Below are 20,515 nucleotides of genomic sequence, written 5' to 3'. Positions count from 1 at the left end.
TTACATACACACACATTAATCATACAGCACCTGTTTTTCAGTTCTCCACGGCTCAACGACACGATGTACACCGAGAAACACACATTTATACAGTGTTTATCTTATTTTATTACTTTCTTTCTTTGTAAATACTGTAAAATGCATTTTGATATCATTGACATGTTTTGATATTTCAGTCACTACCAATGAATACTACGAGAAAAAAAAAAAATGTAAAGAGTCGCCATTCTCTGTCCTTGACTCTGTCCCACTGTACAGATGTACTAAATCATGCAAATGTAAAGATTTTGTCAGCCTCTACTTAGTAAACGACGTCTGAGCGCTCATGTTTTAGGAAAGTAACCAGTACCGTTCGCTCCTCGTAGACCAGACACACGGGAGGACGCTTGCGGAGGGCGAAAGCCTCACGATGCATCCGTTCTCTCTCGGACGTGTCCTCACTTTGCACTTTCCAGACAGCAGCCCACCTTTTAACACATTGCCTATACGGACATACATGAACACAGGAAGTCGTCTCTTTATGTGCAAAAGGGACCACGCATTGCAAACTTTACTATGAAGGATTTTTATCTATTTAAATTTTAAAAAACGAACAAAAAAAGGGTGAGGATTTAAAAAAATGATAATAAAATGGAGGGAAGTGTCCTTCCCGTTCTCTTGAGATAGTGTTTTCTAGGTTGCAGTCTCTCTTCTCCTCGGCCAGTCCTCTGTATGTAAACCACTCACGTCGTTGGCCATCTCTGTAATTCTATTGTGACGCTGTACGATACTGTAACATTAGCGAGGAGACGAGGTGCGGAGGGGCTTCAGATGTGGGAAAGGAAAAAAAAATCCTCCACCGTTGTTCTTTCTGGCAAACGAAAAGCAGTATTGAGTATAAAGCAGTCTGTCTCCTGGGTTTGCTTTGTATTTCATGTTTAGGGTAGTTTGGATCCTTGTCTTAGGGACTCTTTCTGTCTTGTGTAGTAAATTAAGATGTTCTTTGTATGTTTCTTTATATTGTAAAGTTACTTTTAGATTTAAAAGTTGCTTATTAAAAAAAAAAAAGGATGGAAAAAGTGCTTCAATAATGTATTTTTTTGCTCTCTCTAATTTCTTTTTTTCATGGAGTTGTTGCTTATTTTTTGCTTGTCCCTTCGTTGTAGATACAAATTTAAGACTAATAAAATAACATAACCCCTTTTACCAAGACTTCCTGCTCTCCCAGCTTTTAATTTATTAAAACCATTTATTTTGAAATGTGTGTTCTTTTTCTGTGTTCTGTTCACTGCACCTGCTTACATACACTACCGTTCAAAAGTCTCTTATGCTCACAAAAATCTGTATTTTGTTAATTAAATATACAGTAAAATGGTAATATTGAGAAATATTACAATTTAAAATAACTTTTTTATTTGAATATGTTTTAAAATTTATTCCTGTGATGACGAAGCTACATTTTCAGCATCATTACTCCAGTCTTCAGTGTCACATGATCCTTCAGAAATCATTCTAATATGCTGATTTGCTGCTCAAGAAACATATATCGATATTGAAAACCATCTTGTGGAAATTGTGATTTTTATTTTTCAGGATTCTGATGATTAGAAAGTTCAGAAGAACAGCATTTATTTGATAAAGAAATCTTTACTGCAAAATACATATCTTTATAAAATAATCTTTACCGTTAATTTTGATCAATTTAATGCGTCCCTTCTGATTAAGTTAAAACATTTTTTTGAATGGTATTGTATATTAAACATTTAATGAGACATATATATATATATATTTTTTTTTTTTTAAGCAAGGATGCATTAAATTGATCAAAAGTGTCACTAAAGACTTTAACATTGTTACAATGTAAAATTCAAATAAATGCTGTTCTTTTGAACTTTATATTCATCAAATAATCCTGTTTTCAGCATTGATAATAATCAGAAAAGTTTCTTGAGCAGCAATAACTCCATTCCTGGAGTTACGATGCTTTAAATTCAGCTTTGCCATCAGAGGAATAAATTAAACTTTTTAATCTGTAAAAATAGAAAAAAAGTTATTTTAAATAGTTAAAATACTTAATAATATTACTGTTTCTACTGTATTTTTGATCAAATAAATGCAGCCTTGGTGAGCAAAAGAAACTTCTTTCAAAAATATTTAAAAATGTTACTGACCCCAAACTTTTGAATATATACATATGTACACACACACACTTCTGTGGGCAGAAACATTGTCATGGTGTGTGTTATGTGTACAGGCTGTGCTGGTGAGGTCAGTTCTGTCACAGGTTTCTTGTTTCATCCTCTCTCTCTCTCTTCCCCTGAGAACTGAGTGTACGGCACCAACATCAATCTCCCCGCAGGAAGCGCCCTCGCTGTGTGGCTGAAGAGGAGGATAACCGTTATAAATCACCGCTGCTTTTCTCTTAGGAAAGCTGTTTGAATATTAATTACACCGTGTTCCAAATTATTATGCAAATTATATTTTACACTGTTTTCTTAAATAGTCGATGCAAATGACAGTCAGCGTAATTTTCAAGTCACCAACTGTTAGGATATAAGTTGAATTTCACTGAACAAACCACCCAACGAAAAAAAAAAAAAATCAAAATGCACTGTTCCAAATTATTATGCGCAACAGAGTTTGAAAACATTTTATAGGTTGTAAAGAACTGAAAATGGTCATTTGTTGAATTTGCAACATTAGGAGGTCATATTTACTAAAAATTTCAATCAAACACGAGTTACATGTTAACATAGGACCCCTTCTTTGATATTCGCCTTCACAGTTCTTGCATCCATTGAACTTGTGAGTTTATGGAGAGTTTCTGCTTGAATTTCTTCGCAGGATGTCAGATTAGCCTCCCAGAGCTGCTGTTTTGATGCGACCTGCCTCCCACCCTCATAGATCTTTTGCTTGGATGCTCCAAAGGTTCTCAATATGGTTGAGGTCAGGGGAGGATGGGGGCCACACCATGAGTTTCTCTCCTTTTATGCCCATAGCAGCCAATGAGGTATTCTTTGCAGCATGAGATGGTGCATTGTCATGCATGAAGATGATTTTGTTATGGAAGTTCTTCTTTTTGTACCATGGAAGAAAGTGGTTAGTCAGAAACACTATGTACTTTGCACAGGTCATTTTCACACCTTCATTTTCACACCTACCAGCTCTCTCTCCATGAATCCGGCCCAAAACATGACTCCGCCACCTCCTTGCTGACGTCGCAGCCTTACTGGGACATGGTGGCCATCCACTACTCCATCCATCTGGACCATCCAGGGTTGCACGGCACTCATCAGTAAAAAAGACTGTTTGAAAATTAGTCTTCATGTATTTCTGGGCCCACTGAAACCGTTTCTGCTTGTGAGCATTGGTTAGGGGTGGCCGAATAGTAGGTTTATGCACAACTGCAAGCCTCTGGAGGATCCTACATCCTTGCATGGCATGGCATTCCTTTAATTGGGCTCACCTGACAAACTAATTATCACAGGTGTCTGAGATTGATTTCAGTGATCCAAAGAGCCCGGAGACACAGTACCATCCATGAGTTTGATTGAAAAACAAAATATTTAAGCTTTATGACACTTAATTCCAATTTGCATAATAATTTGGAACGCTGTGTAATACGGTGGGACAGCGATCCTTGGGCCGCAATTAATTTCAATTGAGCGGTGCCAGCGAGAAGTCATACAAACAGCATTAATGCTATTAAGTCTCCAAGGTTGTAATGTACCTGAGGTATAGAAACATTTAAACTCCCAGCTATATATACACATGTATTCATGTATTCATCTATACATGAGTCTCGTCATGAAAAAGAAAGTGCTGATTGAAACGTCACCTCCATTCAGATTTACCAGTGTCAGACTTATGGGAAACACTGCAATGCCAATTAATTATTAAAAAGGGCTTTGAATTCATTCCTCAGATGTCCATGAGCTCTGAATCATGTTTAAAGCTGGCTACACAAGGTCACAATATTTTAAATGAATTATCATTATCTCCTAAACTACCATTTGTACTAAAAGCTTCAGCCTTCAGGAAACATGAAAGAGGTCATAACACTTTGCGCAGTTACTCAAAAAGACTTTACTTTATACAGTTACATATCATTGTGTTTGGATTTTCTTTTTAAATGATACTTATAGGCCAATTCTAAAGCTTATTATGGTCCACCTGCAATAATTAAATAGAAGTAGCATTGATATTATGAACCATCTGATCATTTTCTTGCACATCCTTGGTGGTATTGGCTTAATCACAGAAAAATGCCATTGAGTGTCAGGTCAGAGGAAGAAAATGAGGTGAGGTGAAGCGTATCTAATAGCAGCTACTTTATTAACAAAACAAAAGAGCCATATATCCAACACGAAAAATCAATGTAACAGGAGGTTACTGAGGACTATGGCTGCATCCAAATAACACTTCCCTGCTATAGTAGGCGAAGAACAGTGTGTGGCAGAAGAAGTATGTCCGAATTCGTACTCAAAAGAGTAGGCAAAAAGTACCCGGATGACCTACTACTTTCAGCGAGATTCTCACATTTTATTATCCCATGAGGCCACGGGAAAGGTTTAATAAATGGCAGTGAATCGACGCAACTGACTGGTAGTTCATGTGATAATGACAACATGGTGAATGTAGAATGTCCGGATTGGGCAATTCCACACAAAAATGTCACATCCATAACGCCAACTAAATACCATTGCATTGTGTTGGTGTTATGGATGTGACAGTTTTGCGCGGAATTGCCCAATTACATTCATATTACATCCCTTAATACTATAAATGGCCGCACAGTAAATACTTATTCAAAATAAGTATATTCCACCGGATAGGTATAATATCTGTCCCCAGGACATTGGATGTATAAATATGCATGAAAATTAACTCTAAAATACATTTTATTAAGCAAAGTGTCCTGAACATTAATCTATCTGCAAATTTGAAATATATAATATAAACAAAAGCGGTTTATTCAGTGTAGTGAAGCCTCTTCTCCATTGACATCCATTAAAAAAAAAGAAAAAAAAAAGGCTTATGGTCTCCTTTCCTGTGTACCCACAGCCGCAGCGTTAGCATTAGCCATTATGCTTTTTTGGCTAAAGGTTGCAGGCTTCTATAGCTTTGGTTGTGTTGCTTCACTGGCATTCAGAAATACTCTCCCATGGCCTCATGGGATATAAAGCTTATATCAAATGTGCACTTCAAAATCTTGATGGAAGATTTAGGTCATCATTGACTTTTGGCCTACTGTTTTTTGAATACTATGTATTCAGACATACTACTCTTTTGGCGTACTGTTTTTCACATAGGCCTACTAACGTATATCTAGTAGGGAAGTATTCAATTTCGGACACATGGTAAAAGTTCATAAAACTAAAACTGAAACTAAACTAAACCTTGCACATTGAAATGTGTAATTACATGCTGTAAAAATGTAATTACAGAATGATAAAGCAACAAAAGGGATGTTCCCTCTGATATATTTACATTAGTGGTCAACAAATATGTGGGTCAGTTTTTAAACTACTACCTCCAGTCTTAAACCTGTGCTGCATTGAATCTGTCACAGAAAGTTATAAATTCGAATCGCCTACAAATTGATAAGTGAGTAGATTTGAGTAGCATCAAACTGTTGCAGAGTAAATCCTAATAAATAAATAAACATCCTCCACACCGCAGGTGGCGCTGTGTCTGTAAGGTCACTTGTGATCGGGTTCAAAGGTTGTTTCGTTTCAGCATCCTCGTGTTGTCAGTGCTGTGACGTTGTGAACTTCTACGAGTGAGGATCGAATACACCAAGTAAGATCACACTTTCTGAGCTGTGAAAATGAATTATAATGTATTTATTTTATGGAGATTTACCACATGTTCTTGTTATGGGTATACTCAAATTTTACGAGATTTAATGGTTTGGTACACTCTGTTGCTCCAACGTTAGTCTAGACTCTAGAGCACAATGAACGTGTCGCATGATCCGATCTAATATGACACTACTGGATTGAATTGTAATTTTATATTACTTTATATGCTAAAACGTCGTGCTTTATGTGTCGTGTGCGTGTTTGATGTTGTGTACGCATGTTTCTTTAAAAGAGTCTGGCGAACAGACCATGGATAGTTGTTGTCACGAGATGACTTACATGTCAAGATCATGAGTCAAAAAATACAATTCCACAATTTTTGTTTGTAGTAGTGGTTTGCTTTGTATATGCAAAACACTGAGTTACTGTACTGAGTTATAATAATTGTTTAAAATATAAATGTTATTCTGCACCGCTCTTCCAATATCATCGTATTTTTGCTGTAGATGATGGGTAAACATCATCTAAGTTACAACAATAATACAGCTCTTTTGTATTTTTTCCACACAGTTTATTAATTGCATAATTTTTGCTGGACAAAACGATATTTTGATAATATTTTTGACGTTTCCATGTACAAAAACACTTTTAATCAAGAGTGCAAAATAGCTAGACACTTGTGCACAGTCTACCACACACACACACACACACACACACACACACACACACACACACACACACACACACAGACACTTAACTGAAATCCCCCTCAAAATCAAAAATATTAAATATAAAAAAAAAATATATATATATATATATTGACTAAAATATAGTACATTTCACTAAAAAAACTAAATGTTATGCTTATTGTCTTCAGTCAGTTTTGAACTCCAGGATCCCAGGTGAGACCCCACTTTTAGGAATACCAGAGGGTTAAATAATTGTCTATTTTTCTGCAGTCATGTCGTACACTTGCATCAGCTGCCGTGTGCAGTTCTCTGATGGCGAGGTCCAGCGGGCACATTATAAAACAGACTGGCACCGCTACAATCTGAAGAGAAAGGTTGCAGACATGCCTCCGGTCACCGCAGAAAACTTCGAGGAGCGAGTGCTGGCACAGCGGGCCGCCGCTGAGCAGCAGAGCCTGGGTGACGGACACGGGTCGGCCTACTGCGCCACCTGCAACAAAAAGTTCTCCACTGACAACGCCTACACCAATCATATTCAGTCCAACAAGCACCAGCAGGCTGAGAGGAAAGCCATGGCCGCCGCCCAGGAGACTGTCCAGCGAATGAACGAGAAGAATCTGGAGAAAGGGGCGGAGCTAGACAAAGATGCACAGAATGAAGCGCTTCAGAAAGCACTCATGCAGCAACAGAGACACACCCCCTCTAAAGCCACACCCACTGAGAAACGGGTCAGGCAGCGGCCCGATAAACCGCCTCGGCTGCAGTGGTTCGAACAGCAGGCCAAGAAGATCACAGAAGAGGAAGGTGAAGAAGAGGAGGAGGAGGAGGAGGAGGAGGAAGGTAAGAATGATTTAAAAAAAACATACAGAAATTGTTGTCATTATTATGTTTGTTTTCTTGCACAGTTGAAATTTTAAAGACAGTTCATATTCACTAATATTACCGATTTAACTGCACTGACACTATCGGACGAGAAGAAAAAATATAACTGAATTGAGTTGGAAAATTACACTAACTTTGCAACATTAACACTGTTATTGAACAGAATTGAATCATCATTAAACTGACTTGAGCTGAATATTAAACTGAATTAAAACAACATTGAGCAAAACCGAGCTGAATAGTGACTTGTTTTATGAAGAACTGCTTTATGGCTGAAATCGAAAGTTTCATAATTGATGAACTTTGCAAAATTGACACTGTTATTGAACTGAATTGAATCAAGATTAATTTTACAACATTAACACTGTAATGGGCCACTTGCACTGAGCTTCGTGAATCGTGACGCACTTCCGTTTGGAAATAGTACGTCTCATTTATTTCCGGTTATGTTTACTTTCAATGTACTGTGGTCAATGAGTTGAACAAAAGTCACCTAAAATGAGTGTCCGAGATTAAAAAAAATTGACAATTTTTATTGACAGAAGGTATATTCTGATTTACTGTGTGCAGAATTTTCCAAACTTATCGGAACATGAAGTTTTAATCCAACCCCAGCCGATCTGAGAAAGCAGCGGGTGTTAAAAATACGTCATAATTTCACCATAGGGTGTCAGTGTTCATCTAAACTAGTGACCGCGACGCTGAAGTGTATAAGAACAGATTAATAACATCAGTACGAACAATGAACATTTGTTTATTTGGATTAAATATTTTAATCATTCTGTGTCATTTTTCAATGTCAATCTTTTCACTATTTACATTTTTATGCCCAAAATGTTATAATATTCCAAGTAGTTGACTGTCATTCTCCTCTACTGTGTACGTTTTTGATTAAATAGCCTAGCCTATTTAACATCGTTACAGGCACCTCGCGAGCATTCATTCATTCAACTATTTTAAAAGACTGGAATAAACACCAGCGCACACAAGCAATCCTTTTAATAGTCAATTTCATTTAAAAATGTAAACCCAACAGGTATGAAATGCCAGAAAGAGAAAAACACTGTTAATAGACGAGCATATAGGACTGCTGCAGCTTAGTGGATAAATATATTTAGCCTATTTATTATTCAGAATGCACATAAAATATGTTTATAGGAACATTTCAGCAGGCTCAAGATAATTAGCCTAATACAGAGATCATTATTCATTGTTTTAATCAATTGGCAGTCCTAAAGCATAGTGATAATCTGCATTCTCATGTATGTAGGTGCGCTGAACGCTCTAACCAGAAACTCCCGACATGTACTAACTAGAACACGGAAGTAGTTGTGCAAGTAGTCCATTGTCCTGTTTAATAATGTGAAGCTGTTTTAAAACAATCTGTATGGTATAAATCCCTATATAAATAATGTGACTTGGCTTTGCTTTGAAACTGCTAGCTAGTTAAGAGTGTTTGTTTTTCTTTGAAGAATGGGAGGACGTTGATGAGGACATGGATGGTGATGATGATGATGAGGATGAAGAGGAGATGGAGGAGGCCTCCACATCTGGGGCAGCTCTGGCCCCTGGTGCTGTCCCAGCTACAGACTGTCTGTTCTGTGGACATCATTCACGCACGCTCTCCCGAAACATGGCTCACATGACCAAAACACACAGCTTCTTCCTCCCAGATATTGAGTATCTGGTGGACATGAGAGGGCTTATTTTATACCTGGGTAAGCCAGAGAGAGAACTGAAGTTATGAACCGGCATGGAATTGTTTTTCTGTTTTTTAGAAGTTTGTCTTTGAAAATGTTTCTGCCATTAATCTTTGTGTGTCTCCGTGTATTTTTCTGTAGGAGAGAAGGTTGGTGTCGGTAAGGTGTGCCTATGGTGTAATGAAAAAGGCAAGTCATTCTACACTACAGAAGCAGTTCAGGCACACATGACCGACAAGAGTCACTGCAAACTCCTCACAGACGGAGACGCGGCGCTTGAGTTTGCAGACTTCTACGACTTCAGGTACATGGGCATCTGTTAATATCCTCTGACCAGATGTTTTGTTGGATTGTCATTTCATATTACATTATTTCTAATAATCAGTTAAATGAAAAAAAATTATATATGCTGTTAATATACTCACCCTCAGGCCATCCAAGATGTAGGTGTCTTTTTTCTTCAGTAGAAGGAAGATTTTTAGTTTAAACTAGCTGAAACCGTGGTCTTTGTTGATCCATATAGTGCAAGTCAATGGCTACCGTCACTTTGAGACTCAAAGAAACATATACAGGCAAAACAAAATGCAATTATGTGACAGGAAGCACTCAGTTTGCAGAGGCTGTGGATTACAGGTAATAATGTTGTAAATATGGTTCTGTTCTACTGAAGAAAAAAAGACATATAGTACATCTTGAATGGCCTTAGCGTGAGTAAATCAACAGCAATTTTTTGGTGAACTATCCCTTTAATGAGGAGAAAGGGTCAAAATAAACTATGGTAACAATAAAGTTCTATACATTAACATTTGTTAATGCAATAATTGATAAGAAATGACAGTGGACAATGTTTTTACAGTATTTATTCATCTTGCTTAGATTTAAATATTCTAATACAGGGCTTGCAAAATTTCAAAATCGCTGGTAGCCGTTCGGCCGGACACTCTTTAGATTTTGGTAGCCCGAAATGAATTTTACTAGCCCAAATAAAAAGGCCATTTTGAATGTAGAAAATTGGTTCGGAGTCAAAACATCAACCAAAAACTTTTTAAAAGCACATCAACAATCGGATATAAAATAATCAAATTAGAATCATCAATACAAATATGCATCTGGTTCTAACTGAACTGAAATGTGTGTGAACAGTATGGACCATGAATCAGTCTGTGTCAGATTCTGAATCGGAGATATCAACTGAAGTCATAGATGAGAAAATGCCACTTGATGTTGAGGGCATCAGCTTCCTCCTCCTGTGCATCAGTCTCCACTTCTCTGCTCTTTTTTTATTGCTGGGGTTTTATGTTTCTGGTGTCTTGAACATATTCCAGAAAACATCCAGGAACTAACTGCCTTGTCAGGGCAAAAAGATATGAAATATGAAAAGAAATAATGACTCTTTGAAGCTTTGACACTTTTCTCTGATTGTTCCGGTACAAGATTGTAAGCATCTGGAGTTTTGAAAACAGTGTCACCTTGTGGCAGGTCAAATTTCTAGCAGCCATAAACCAGAGCGCGCAGCTCCTTTGTTTTAAAGCCTGACAATGCTAAAAGCGTTCATTTTCTGATGAAATAATTCAGATGGAATAATAATAATACCAGACTTTTTTGAGGCAAATAAATGGTGCTCTAATTGTTTTATGCTGTTTATATAGTAGAATATATGATGGTCAAGTCACCTTTATTTATATAGCGCTTTTTACAATAGATTTTTTTGTTTCGAAGCAGCTTTACAGTGATAGGCATGGAGATTCATGAGAAATTGCGCTTGCGGCTAAATCAGCATGATCAAAAACTTGGCGGGTCATATTTTTCCTTAACATAGCTAGTCAATAATGTGAATAAAGGGAGGAATTTGATTACACTATTTCAGATAGCCCGTCGGGCAGGCCAGTTATGCATTTTGGTAGCCCGACTGGAAAACTCAATTGCCCCGGGACGTCTGGCTAGCGATTTTGCGAGCCCTGTAATACATTTTTAACATTTGAAGTTGTATAAATTTACTTTAGGTACAGTGTTATTTTAGTTTTTAATAAACAACCAATAGACAGAGCCCTACATTTTTTTTTTTCTTTTTTTTGATAAAAACCGTTGCAAAATCAAATATATTTAGCTAAAAAAAAATGTACTCAAAGTGTTATTGTATCAAGTATAAAATGAATAAAAAATGTTGTGGCTTTTATATGTAAAAAGACTTCTTTTTAAAGAAGTTTTACATAAGTATAGATAGAAATAGTGTTCCCCACCATTACGGAGTTTCTAGGTTTAAGTACAAACTTCATCAGACCCATCAGGAAGAGTAATAAAAGAATACTGTATTTTTAATGTAAGCAATTAAACATTCTTGTCCTTCTAAAATGACAGGAGCAGTTATCCTGATGCTAAAGATGGAGATGATGTGGAGATGAAGGATGGTGAACTGCCTGATGAAAAGACTGTAGAGATTGATGACGAGACGCTGGAGCTCACTTTGCCATCAGGTACTGATAGACAGCTGTATTTCAGCTATTGTAAAAATATTATAAGTGTTTATATTTTAGACCTGATGGGAAATTGTGTCATATACTCGTCATATTTGTAAAAAGTGGAGGCATAGGTTACAACGAATGAGAAAGGTTGACATGGAGCTTGCTAAATCTCCAACTTCTGGGGAATCACCCATTTAAAAAAAACAGAACAGAGGACACATCAGGCTTTCACTCTTGAAAGTGAATTTCTCCCAGCGTAAACATTTAATTCTGAATCCTTTAAAATGCATATAGGACCAAACTGTTTTGGCTTTGTGTTACAGGTGCTAAGATTGGCCACCGCTCCCTCATGAGGTACTATAAGCAGAGGTTTGGTGTTCAGAGGGCACTGGTTCCTGCACATAACCAGAAGGCCGTTGGTCGAGTCCTTAAACAGTACAAAGCTCTTGGCTGGGCAGGAGACTTCGGTAAGTTGCATGTTACTGTGGATAGTGTGCAAGCTAAATATTTTAGTGATGGTCCAGACGTAGAGTAATCCAACATTTGGTTTTGTAAATGTGGTTCTACCAGTCCTTATCTTTCACTGGTGGTTAACTTATTTCTGCACCACTGAGTGTTTAAAACGTGCCTTGTCTTGCAGGTAAGGGCTTCATGAGCCAGCAGCAGAAGGACATGCAGTATGTACGAAGGATGAAGTCCAAGTGGATGCTGAAGATTGGCATGGGCAATAACACCACCAAACAGACCCATTTCAGACTTCAAGTCATGTTCTAAATCGGTAGACATAAGCATCAGTAGACATCAACTTTTCAGAGTTAATAACAGTAGTAGAGTCTACCATGAGAATCATCTGTGTATATTGATTCAGATGAGATGTTAACTGCTGCTAATATTAAATCAGAATGACTTGGAAATAAAACCAATGTCACAAATAATGGTGGAACGTCATACAAACGTGATTGAGTATATGAGGAAACATTGTGCTTTAGATATCTGGAGATTGCTCAAGCTCAAGCATCAATGTGGAATTGCCACTTTTGCTTTTGTAGAGTATTGATAATGACCTTTATTGTTTATAATCTGACTGCTTATAAAAGATTTAATAAAATATAAAAAGATACAAATATTATACTGACAACTTATGTATTATAATTCTGTGTGAATTATCAATAAAATTTGCAATGTCTGTCTTGGTGTTTAGGATTTCTTTCAGAAAATAAATATGAATAAGCCTTGCCTGTTAAAACTTATGAAATCATTGTTTTATAATATGGTAAAAAATGAAAACGTACCAATACAGGAACCAAACGCTTATTCGAGAAATTTAGAGCCATTGTACTCCTGGCCGATAGACCGCGCTGTTTCACCGTGTAATCCTGCTGCTAAAGCTCGAAGGTCACGAGGAAGTTAATCACAACACTTGCACAGACCTTTTAGTTGTAGGCAAAAATGTTAGAAGATTCAGTACCTTTGTGATATAATGTGAAATCAGCTGAAAGTCCCTTCACCTCGGACACAGTAGGTTTCCTACTCGATATGATCTGTAACACGATAGCAAATGATCAAGGCACCAGCATTTGAATCAGGTGTTAAAACTAAACCATTTAATTTAACTCGTGCAGATATAAACCATGGGACTTTTGGGACATGTATTTCTTTGCCGTTTGTAGCTGTTTTGGTCAATAATATTTTGTCGTTATGAGCTTGTACCAAACTATCATTCTGCATGGACGTTAAAGAAATATTGAAAAAGAAAATCTCCCTCTCTCTCTCTCTCTGTCTCTCTCCCTCTCTCTCTCATATTCATGTAATGTTTATATTATGAGACTGTATCATTATTATAGAATTTTCTGCAACATTTAAATGGATTGCCATATTAAATTCATATTTTGTGTTTTAGAACATGATTGTGTACTGTGATCACTGTGATAGATTTGTTGGTTCATTTCAACCATCCTTTATTACCTAACATCCCTGTGCAATAAGACTAAAGTTAATATGTATCTCATAATAATATCTGTCCATATGATAATGGCAAACTAGGTTAAAAACATATTTGCAGTTTGAAATGTAATTACTCTGTATGTGTCATGCTCTCTCCACTACAGATATGGGGATCTTTCCGAGGTTCACAAGACTTCCTCTGAAGTCCGCATTCATTTGGTCACAGTACAGCTCTGCTCTCAGTGCAGTGGGCCGAGAGACCTCAGACAGAGCTCTGATAGTGTCCTCGAGCCAGCTGATTCAGCATCGCTGTGTTCACAGCAGAGGGTTGGGAGCGAGCCCAGCCAACCCGGGTGATGCTCCTCCACGGTTACCCTTCTCCAGGGTCACACAGAAAGACCTTGCCTTCTTCAGAACACTCCTGCCTGGAAGAAGCATCACCGATCCAGACCTGCTGAAGTCCAGCAATATAGACTGGCTTAAGACAGTGCAAGGTGTTTTGCCAATTTTGCTTACTATTTGCATTTCCTAAAGAAAAGTTTTGGGAATGTTCTATCAATGTACTTAAATGACTTCATCAGATTTTAGTTGAAAAAATATATTGATATATGGTACAACTCAATATAATGCCTTTGCAGCCCTAATGTAAATTATTCAAAAACAATCTTCAGTAGTTAAATGCTAATAATTAGTATTTAGAAGAAAAAAACAAAACAATCATAATGTGTGAGGATTGTAATATTGGTAACACTTTACAATAAGGTTCATTAGTTTACATTAGTTAACTACATTAGTTAGCATGAACTAATAATGAACTGCACTTATACAGCATTTATTAATCTTTGTTAATTTCAACATTTACTAATACTTTATGAAAATCTTGTTAACATTAGTTAATGCACTGTGAATATTAACTGATGTTAACAAGGATTAACAAATACAGTAACGAATGTATTTCTCATGGTTAGTTCATGTTAGTTAATACATTAACTAATGTTAACTAATGAACCATATTGTTAAGTGTTACCTTAATATTCAAAAGTGGTCATATAATTAAGTTTTTTTTTTTTTTGGTTTCTGGCAGGTAATAGTGAAGTACTTCTGAGACCCAAAACAACAGAGGAGGTCTCTCAGATTCTTAGGTCAGATTTCCATGATCGCATTGAATTTTGTATTGTGTATTTGGTTACAAGACTCGTTTTCTTGAATCATCCTCTGTTTTTCCACAGGTACTGTAATGATCGGAATCTGGCAGTGTGTCCGCAGGGAGGGAACACAGGTCTGGTGGGAGGAAGTGTTCCTGTGTTTGATGAGATCATCCTCTCCACTTCTCTAATGAACCAAGTCATGATGTTTGACGGCATCTCAGGTGTGCATATATGTTTGCTTGCTAGATCACCTTTTTATATCTATTATAACTTTTACATGTATCATCTGCTATTAGGGACAGTTAAATATAAATAAACAAATCAAAATCATTTTCCCTTAATACATTTCTTAAAAAGAGATTAATTTGGCTTTCAGGTATCCTCACTTGTCAGGCAGGGTGTGTGTTAGAGAACCTGTCTCACTATCTCGAGGAAAAAGACTTCATCATGCCATTGGATCTAGGAGCAAAGGGAAGCTGCCATATAGGAGGGAATGTGTCCACTAATGCGGGGGGTCTCAGACTGCTGCGCTACGGGTCGCTTAGAGGGACAGTTCTGGGCCTGGAAGTGGTGAGCACCTCCATATTAACAAAAAATGAACACTAACATGAGATGTTTTCCAACTCTGAATGTACAGTAGGTCTCCCACTTTTTAACTCCAAGGCCCCCCATTGTCCACAACAATATTCCAAGGCTCCATAACTTGTCCAGTTGATACTTGATAACAATTTTCAAACATAATTTTCATTCACATTGTACATTCATAAAGTATAGTAAAATGGCCATGGAATTGTGAAATTATATTAATTTTCATGACTTTTCCTGGAAATCTTTTTTTTTTTATCACCAGATGTTGAGGGGGTGAATTACAATAAGAAGTATCTTGATTTTCTTTGTTATTTTAGATTATTTTGTTACATTTGATACCTTCTAACATTTGTGGAGTTAGAATTCAGGCTCTTTTTGATATCCAAAAGTCCCTAAATGGCTTTAAGTTGTATTCTTGCCTATCTTTCATGTGTAGGTTTTGGCAGATGGGCGGGTTTTGAACAGCCTGGCCGCACTTCGCAAGGACAACACTGGTTATGACCTCAAGCAGCTTTTTATTGGCTCAGAAGGGACATTAGGGGTCATTACTGCCGTTTCCATCCTGTGCCCCCGCAAGCCTAAAGCTGTCAATGTAGCATTTTTAGGTAAAATGACACGTCAAATGTAAAGTACATTTTAAACTTGCTAAAGATATTATGGGCCATTCACAACAAGGATGATAAATATAACTATAAAGTATTAATAATCATTCTAATAGGGAAGTCCACACCACAACTATTACGATATAACAACACAGAGGAGCTTGAGCATTTAGAGCAGTAGACGACATAACTTGTAGACGGTCTTTACAGTTATCATGCTTGGTGTAAACTGGCCTTTACTGTGTGGCTACATCAACTTATTGCAGTTCCTCATGTGTTTTGCAGGGTGCTCCAGCTTTCAGCAACTGCTGGAAACATTTCAGTGTTGTAGAGGGATGCTGGGAGAGATCCTGTCTGCTTTTGAGTTTTTAGATGCTTCCTGTATGAAACTTCTGGAGAAGCATCTGAAACTCACCAACCCCATCACTGGTAAACAGCAGTGTCATTACTGTTACAAGACCACTTAATCCTGTCATTAATTACTTACCCTCATACCCAAACCCGTAAGACCTTCGTTCATCTTCGGAACACAAATGAAGATTTTTTTTAATGAAATCTGAGAGCTTTCTGTACTCTCCATTGACAGTTACGCAACTACCATTTTGACGTTTCAAAAAGTTCATTTAGAGATCGTAAAACTAATCCATATGAATTGAGCAGTTTAGTCAAACATTTTCTGAAGAGACTCGATCACTTTATATGATGAACAGATTGAATTTAGGCTTTTATTCACGTTTAAACATTGATCAGCGGACATAAACATAAGCTCAACTGAACATGGTTGACGTGCAAGAACAAACCTCATGCAGAAGCTCAAACACGAGAATGAACCTGATTGGTTCTTGCTGAAGCTGAAACGTGATGTGTAACACGAGAATTAACCTGGGGTGCGTTTCCCGAAAGCATCGTTGGCCAACTATGGTCGCAAGTTCCGTCGTTACCAATAGAGTTCAATGGACATTGCGATGAACTTGCGACCATAGTTGGCCAACGATGCTTTCGGGAAACGCACCCCTGATTGGTTCTTGCTGAAGCTGAAACGTGATGTGTAACACGAGAATTAACCTGATTGGTTCTTGCTGAAGCTGAAACGTGATGTGTAACACGAGAATGAACCTCATTGGTTCATCCACGTCAAGCGAACATGCTTGAGCTTACATTTACCACAACTGATGTGTGAGTTGATGAATGTTTAGATGTGAATAAAAGCCTAAATTCAATCTGTTCACCATTTGAAGCGTCAAAGTGGTAGTTGCATAGATGTCAACGGAGGGACAGGAAGTTGTCAGATGTCATCAGAAAGATCTTCATTTGTGTACCGAGGAAAGACAGAAAGTTCTTCAACATGAAGATGAGTAAACGATGACAGAATTTTCATTTTTGGGTGAACTATCTGTTAAAAGCTACATTTAAACATGCATTTAGAGCAAATGGAATGGATTTTCAGGTGGACTTTAAAATTATGAATGAAGATTTTTCATTTGTTTTTATTGGACTCTTAAATGTTTTAAAGTAGAATGATTGTGTTGCAGAAAGTCCCTTTTACATCGTCATCGAGACCGCTGGATCCAACGCAACCCATGATGAAGAAAAACTACACAACTTCCTTGAGGAGGTCATGACATCATCTCTGGTGACTGATGGGACAGTTGCGACAGAGGCGACAAAAATCAAGGCACTCTGCTCACTTGTGTAGTGGATCGATTGGCAGAATTCAACATTTTTCGGTGACGATTGTTCTGTCTAGCGCTAAATGACTTGTGTTATATACAGGCATTGTGGTCTTTGAGGGAGAGAGTCACAGAAGCTCTGACACATGAGGGTTACACCTACAAATATGACATCTCCCTCCCTGTGGAAAAGATCTACGATTTAGTTCAAGATATGAGGGGGCACCTTGGAGACATGGCCAAGAATGTTGTCGGTTATGGACATGTTGGTATGGTTACCTTTTTTTTTTCTTAAAATAATTGCTGGACTGTGTCTAAAGCTGGAATAGACTACTTGACTTTTTGCTATAATTTGCAAAAGTCAGAGCAAGTCTGCAGTCACAGAAAATTCTGTAATGAAAATAGTGCACAGACTCTGATTTCCATCTAGTCATCAAACATGTTTGATATTTTAAGCTGATTTTAGAACATATTTTTTACATTTGTCATATTTGTTTGATTTTAATCAAGTCTAGCTTCTTTCAAAAACAAAAAAATTCTACAATAGTGTACTTTTGTGCACAAAGCCTTAAACAGAGGGTTCAGACCCCCTCAAACCCTGACCATAATTCATATCTTGGTTTTCAGTATTTCTTCTTCTTTGTTTTTCTTTCAGGTGATGGAAATCTTCATCTGAACATCACGTCCCCTTCTAAAGACCCCGCTCTACTGGCTGCCATTGAGCCGTATGTGTACGAGTGGACATCCAAATGGAAAGGCAGCATCAGTGCCGAGCATGGCTTGGGTCTGAAGAAGAGAAACTACATTTACTACAGTAAATCCTCAGAGACAGTCGCCCTCATGGGCAGCATTAAAGCAATGCTGGATCCTAAAGGCGTTCTCAACCCTTACAAAATGCTGCCAGACAACATACACTAATAGTTTGATGGTATTCATGATTTCTATGAAAAATTACTGTTTTATTTTACCACAGTGTTATTGTAAAACTATTTAATGTTGAATGGAGCATAATAGATTAAAATCAAGGTATTTATTTTGTTCAGTGTTGTGTTTTAGAAGTGATGTTTTAAAACTACACTGTAACCTTTGGCCCTCTAGAGGTTGAAGCTTAAAACTACAAGTTACTTGCGGAGGAACATTGTTTTGGTAATTACGCAAGTTGTGCTTCGGCTCTGCTATTATGCGCGGATGAATCTGTAGACAGTCGAGGCACACCTCACCGCTGTGCCCATCATGATGATAACAGGTGATCGCCTAATCAGCGCGAAGACGGATATCTGAACAATTTCTAATGATCAGGTAGAGATACCTTATACTGTTGTTGCTTTGACGATGAAATCAGTTGTTTTAAAATAACGTTACAAAAGTTTAGCAATGCTGACAATAGACAATTGTTATTCATATCAAATAACGGTGGAAACTATAAGGCTATTTTTAGGAAATATACCAAAGCAATTCAAACTGTTAATTTGGAAAGCACTGGCTTAACCAATGGTGTTTGGTAAATAACCTGTTTGTTGACTGGCATATGATAAGGAGTTTTTTTGTTGCAGTTTTGTTTGATGGTGCAAAAAATATGCCCTTAAAGGAGAACTCCGGTCATTTTTAACGTTGAGCTCATTTTTTGGTAAATTTGGAGTGCTGTCAGTACAGAGAACAACGACAAAAATCGGTGTTGCCTACACCGTGTTATCCTCTTTTTAAAATTTGCACCCTGTTGACTTCAATGGGGCAAGTTTTAAACCTGCTTTTAGCCTCTTAACATCCTTGATGTGTCATTACAAGTGCCCAGCCATGTTGAGTGATTCCTTCAGAGTGAACACGAGTGAGTCTGACTGCAGTAGATGTGAAAGATATGAATAAAAGTGATGTTTCAGCCAGCGCACATACCTGTATTTACATCCTGTTTTCGGTCGAAGTCCACAGTAGTCGATTGTCGAGTTCACGCGCATAGGTTTAGTACCTATGATCACGCGCGTGAACTCGACAATGGACTACTGTGGACTTCGACCGAAAACAAAACTTTTTGTCGTTGTTCTCTGTACTGACAGCACTCCAAATTTACAAAAAAATGAGCTCAATGTTAAAAATGACCGGAGTTCTCCATTAAAAACTACTGAGCCACATGGCCATCTATAAAAATGTAGTTGGAGACAAGAATGAAATCAGCACTGAATTCTTAATGAAAGCCCAGCATGAGATTTTATTTTATATCATGTAAATACATCAGATTTTGTCTAATGTTCCTCACCAACAAAAAGTTAAATTCATTTATACAAAAGAATATTTTGGTTAACAATGGCTGATGCCTCTTTACTGGCATAAAAACTTATATGAGTAATTTTCCCCATCAAATACAAATAAATTCATAAATCATCTGTCCGTTGTGCTAAATGGAAAACAAATTTAGGTAACACTTTATTTTAAAGTGGCAGTTACACGTTACTGCATGTACTTACTATAATGATAACAGTAAATTATGCATAATTACAAGTAACTAACCCTAAACGTAACTCTATAGTAAGTACATGTAATTTATTAATATTACTCAGTACTTATTTGAGTAAGGACAATTTAACTGTCACCTTAAATTAAAGTGCAACCCACATTTAATTCCTTTCTAGGTCAACAGGAAAACTATTTCTGGAAGAAAGCAATGGAACTATATCTTAGCTTATTTAAAAGGCATTTTTTTTCAAGACTGCTACTAAAGATCTTGCGTCTGTGGCAGAGTTGGCATGTACGTTCTCCTACCAGCTATAAAAGCACTGGTTATCCAAGAGAGGCTCCAGACCTCCTGTAAACAAGGCCACAGATAAGCAGGTCATTTCCCAGCAGTCAGACAATGGGAAACCTTTTCTAATGCTTCATTTAGCTCTTCTCCCTCTACAGGAAATCTCAAGACAGATGCATGATATTGTGCAACACAATTCCCGAAATGTACGCTTAAAAAGAAAGCATTATTACAGCATGAATTACCTTTCGTTAAGCACAAAGACATGACAAAGAAAAAACATTCCACTGTTGTAACCAATGAAAAGAGCATT

The 20,515-nt window shown here is 37.3% G+C and overlaps 2 protein-coding genes across 2 annotated transcripts; both read left to right on the top strand.

The window, feature by feature from the left end:
• The first annotated feature begins 5,679 nt into the window (after positions 1-5,679).
• znf622 (zinc finger protein 622) lies at positions 5,680-13,026 on the top strand. The gene is made up of 7 exons (XM_079875401.1): positions 5,680-5,781; positions 6,743-7,312; positions 8,827-9,072; positions 9,196-9,358; positions 11,413-11,528; positions 11,840-11,983; positions 12,157-13,026. Exons 2-7 carry the CDS (start codon positions 6,745-6,747, stop codon positions 12,288-12,290), a joined length of 1,371 nt encoding a protein of 456 aa, XP_079731527.1. The 5' UTR covers positions 5,680-5,781; positions 6,743-6,744; the 3' UTR covers positions 12,291-13,026.
• d2hgdh (D-2-hydroxyglutarate dehydrogenase) lies at positions 12,901-19,846 on the top strand. The gene is made up of 11 exons (XM_079875376.1): positions 12,901-13,034; positions 13,625-13,954; positions 14,545-14,602; positions 14,690-14,829; positions 14,985-15,178; positions 15,633-15,801; positions 16,084-16,227; positions 17,331-17,473; positions 17,572-17,737; positions 18,124-19,006; positions 19,568-19,846. Exons 2-10 carry the CDS (start codon positions 13,627-13,629, stop codon positions 18,384-18,386), a joined length of 1,605 nt encoding a protein of 534 aa, XP_079731502.1. The 5' UTR covers positions 12,901-13,034; positions 13,625-13,626; the 3' UTR covers positions 18,387-19,006; positions 19,568-19,846.
• The last annotated feature ends 669 nt before the right edge of the window (positions 19,847-20,515 follow it).

The sequence above is a fragment of the Squalius cephalus genome (genome assembly GCF_949319135.1).
Source record: "Squalius cephalus genome assembly, chromosome: 7".
Taxonomy (NCBI): Eukaryota; Metazoa; Chordata; class Actinopteri; order Cypriniformes; family Leuciscidae; genus Squalius; species Squalius cephalus.
Note: the sequence above shows the minus strand (reverse complement) of the source record. Positions and strands in the feature narration are given on the sequence as shown.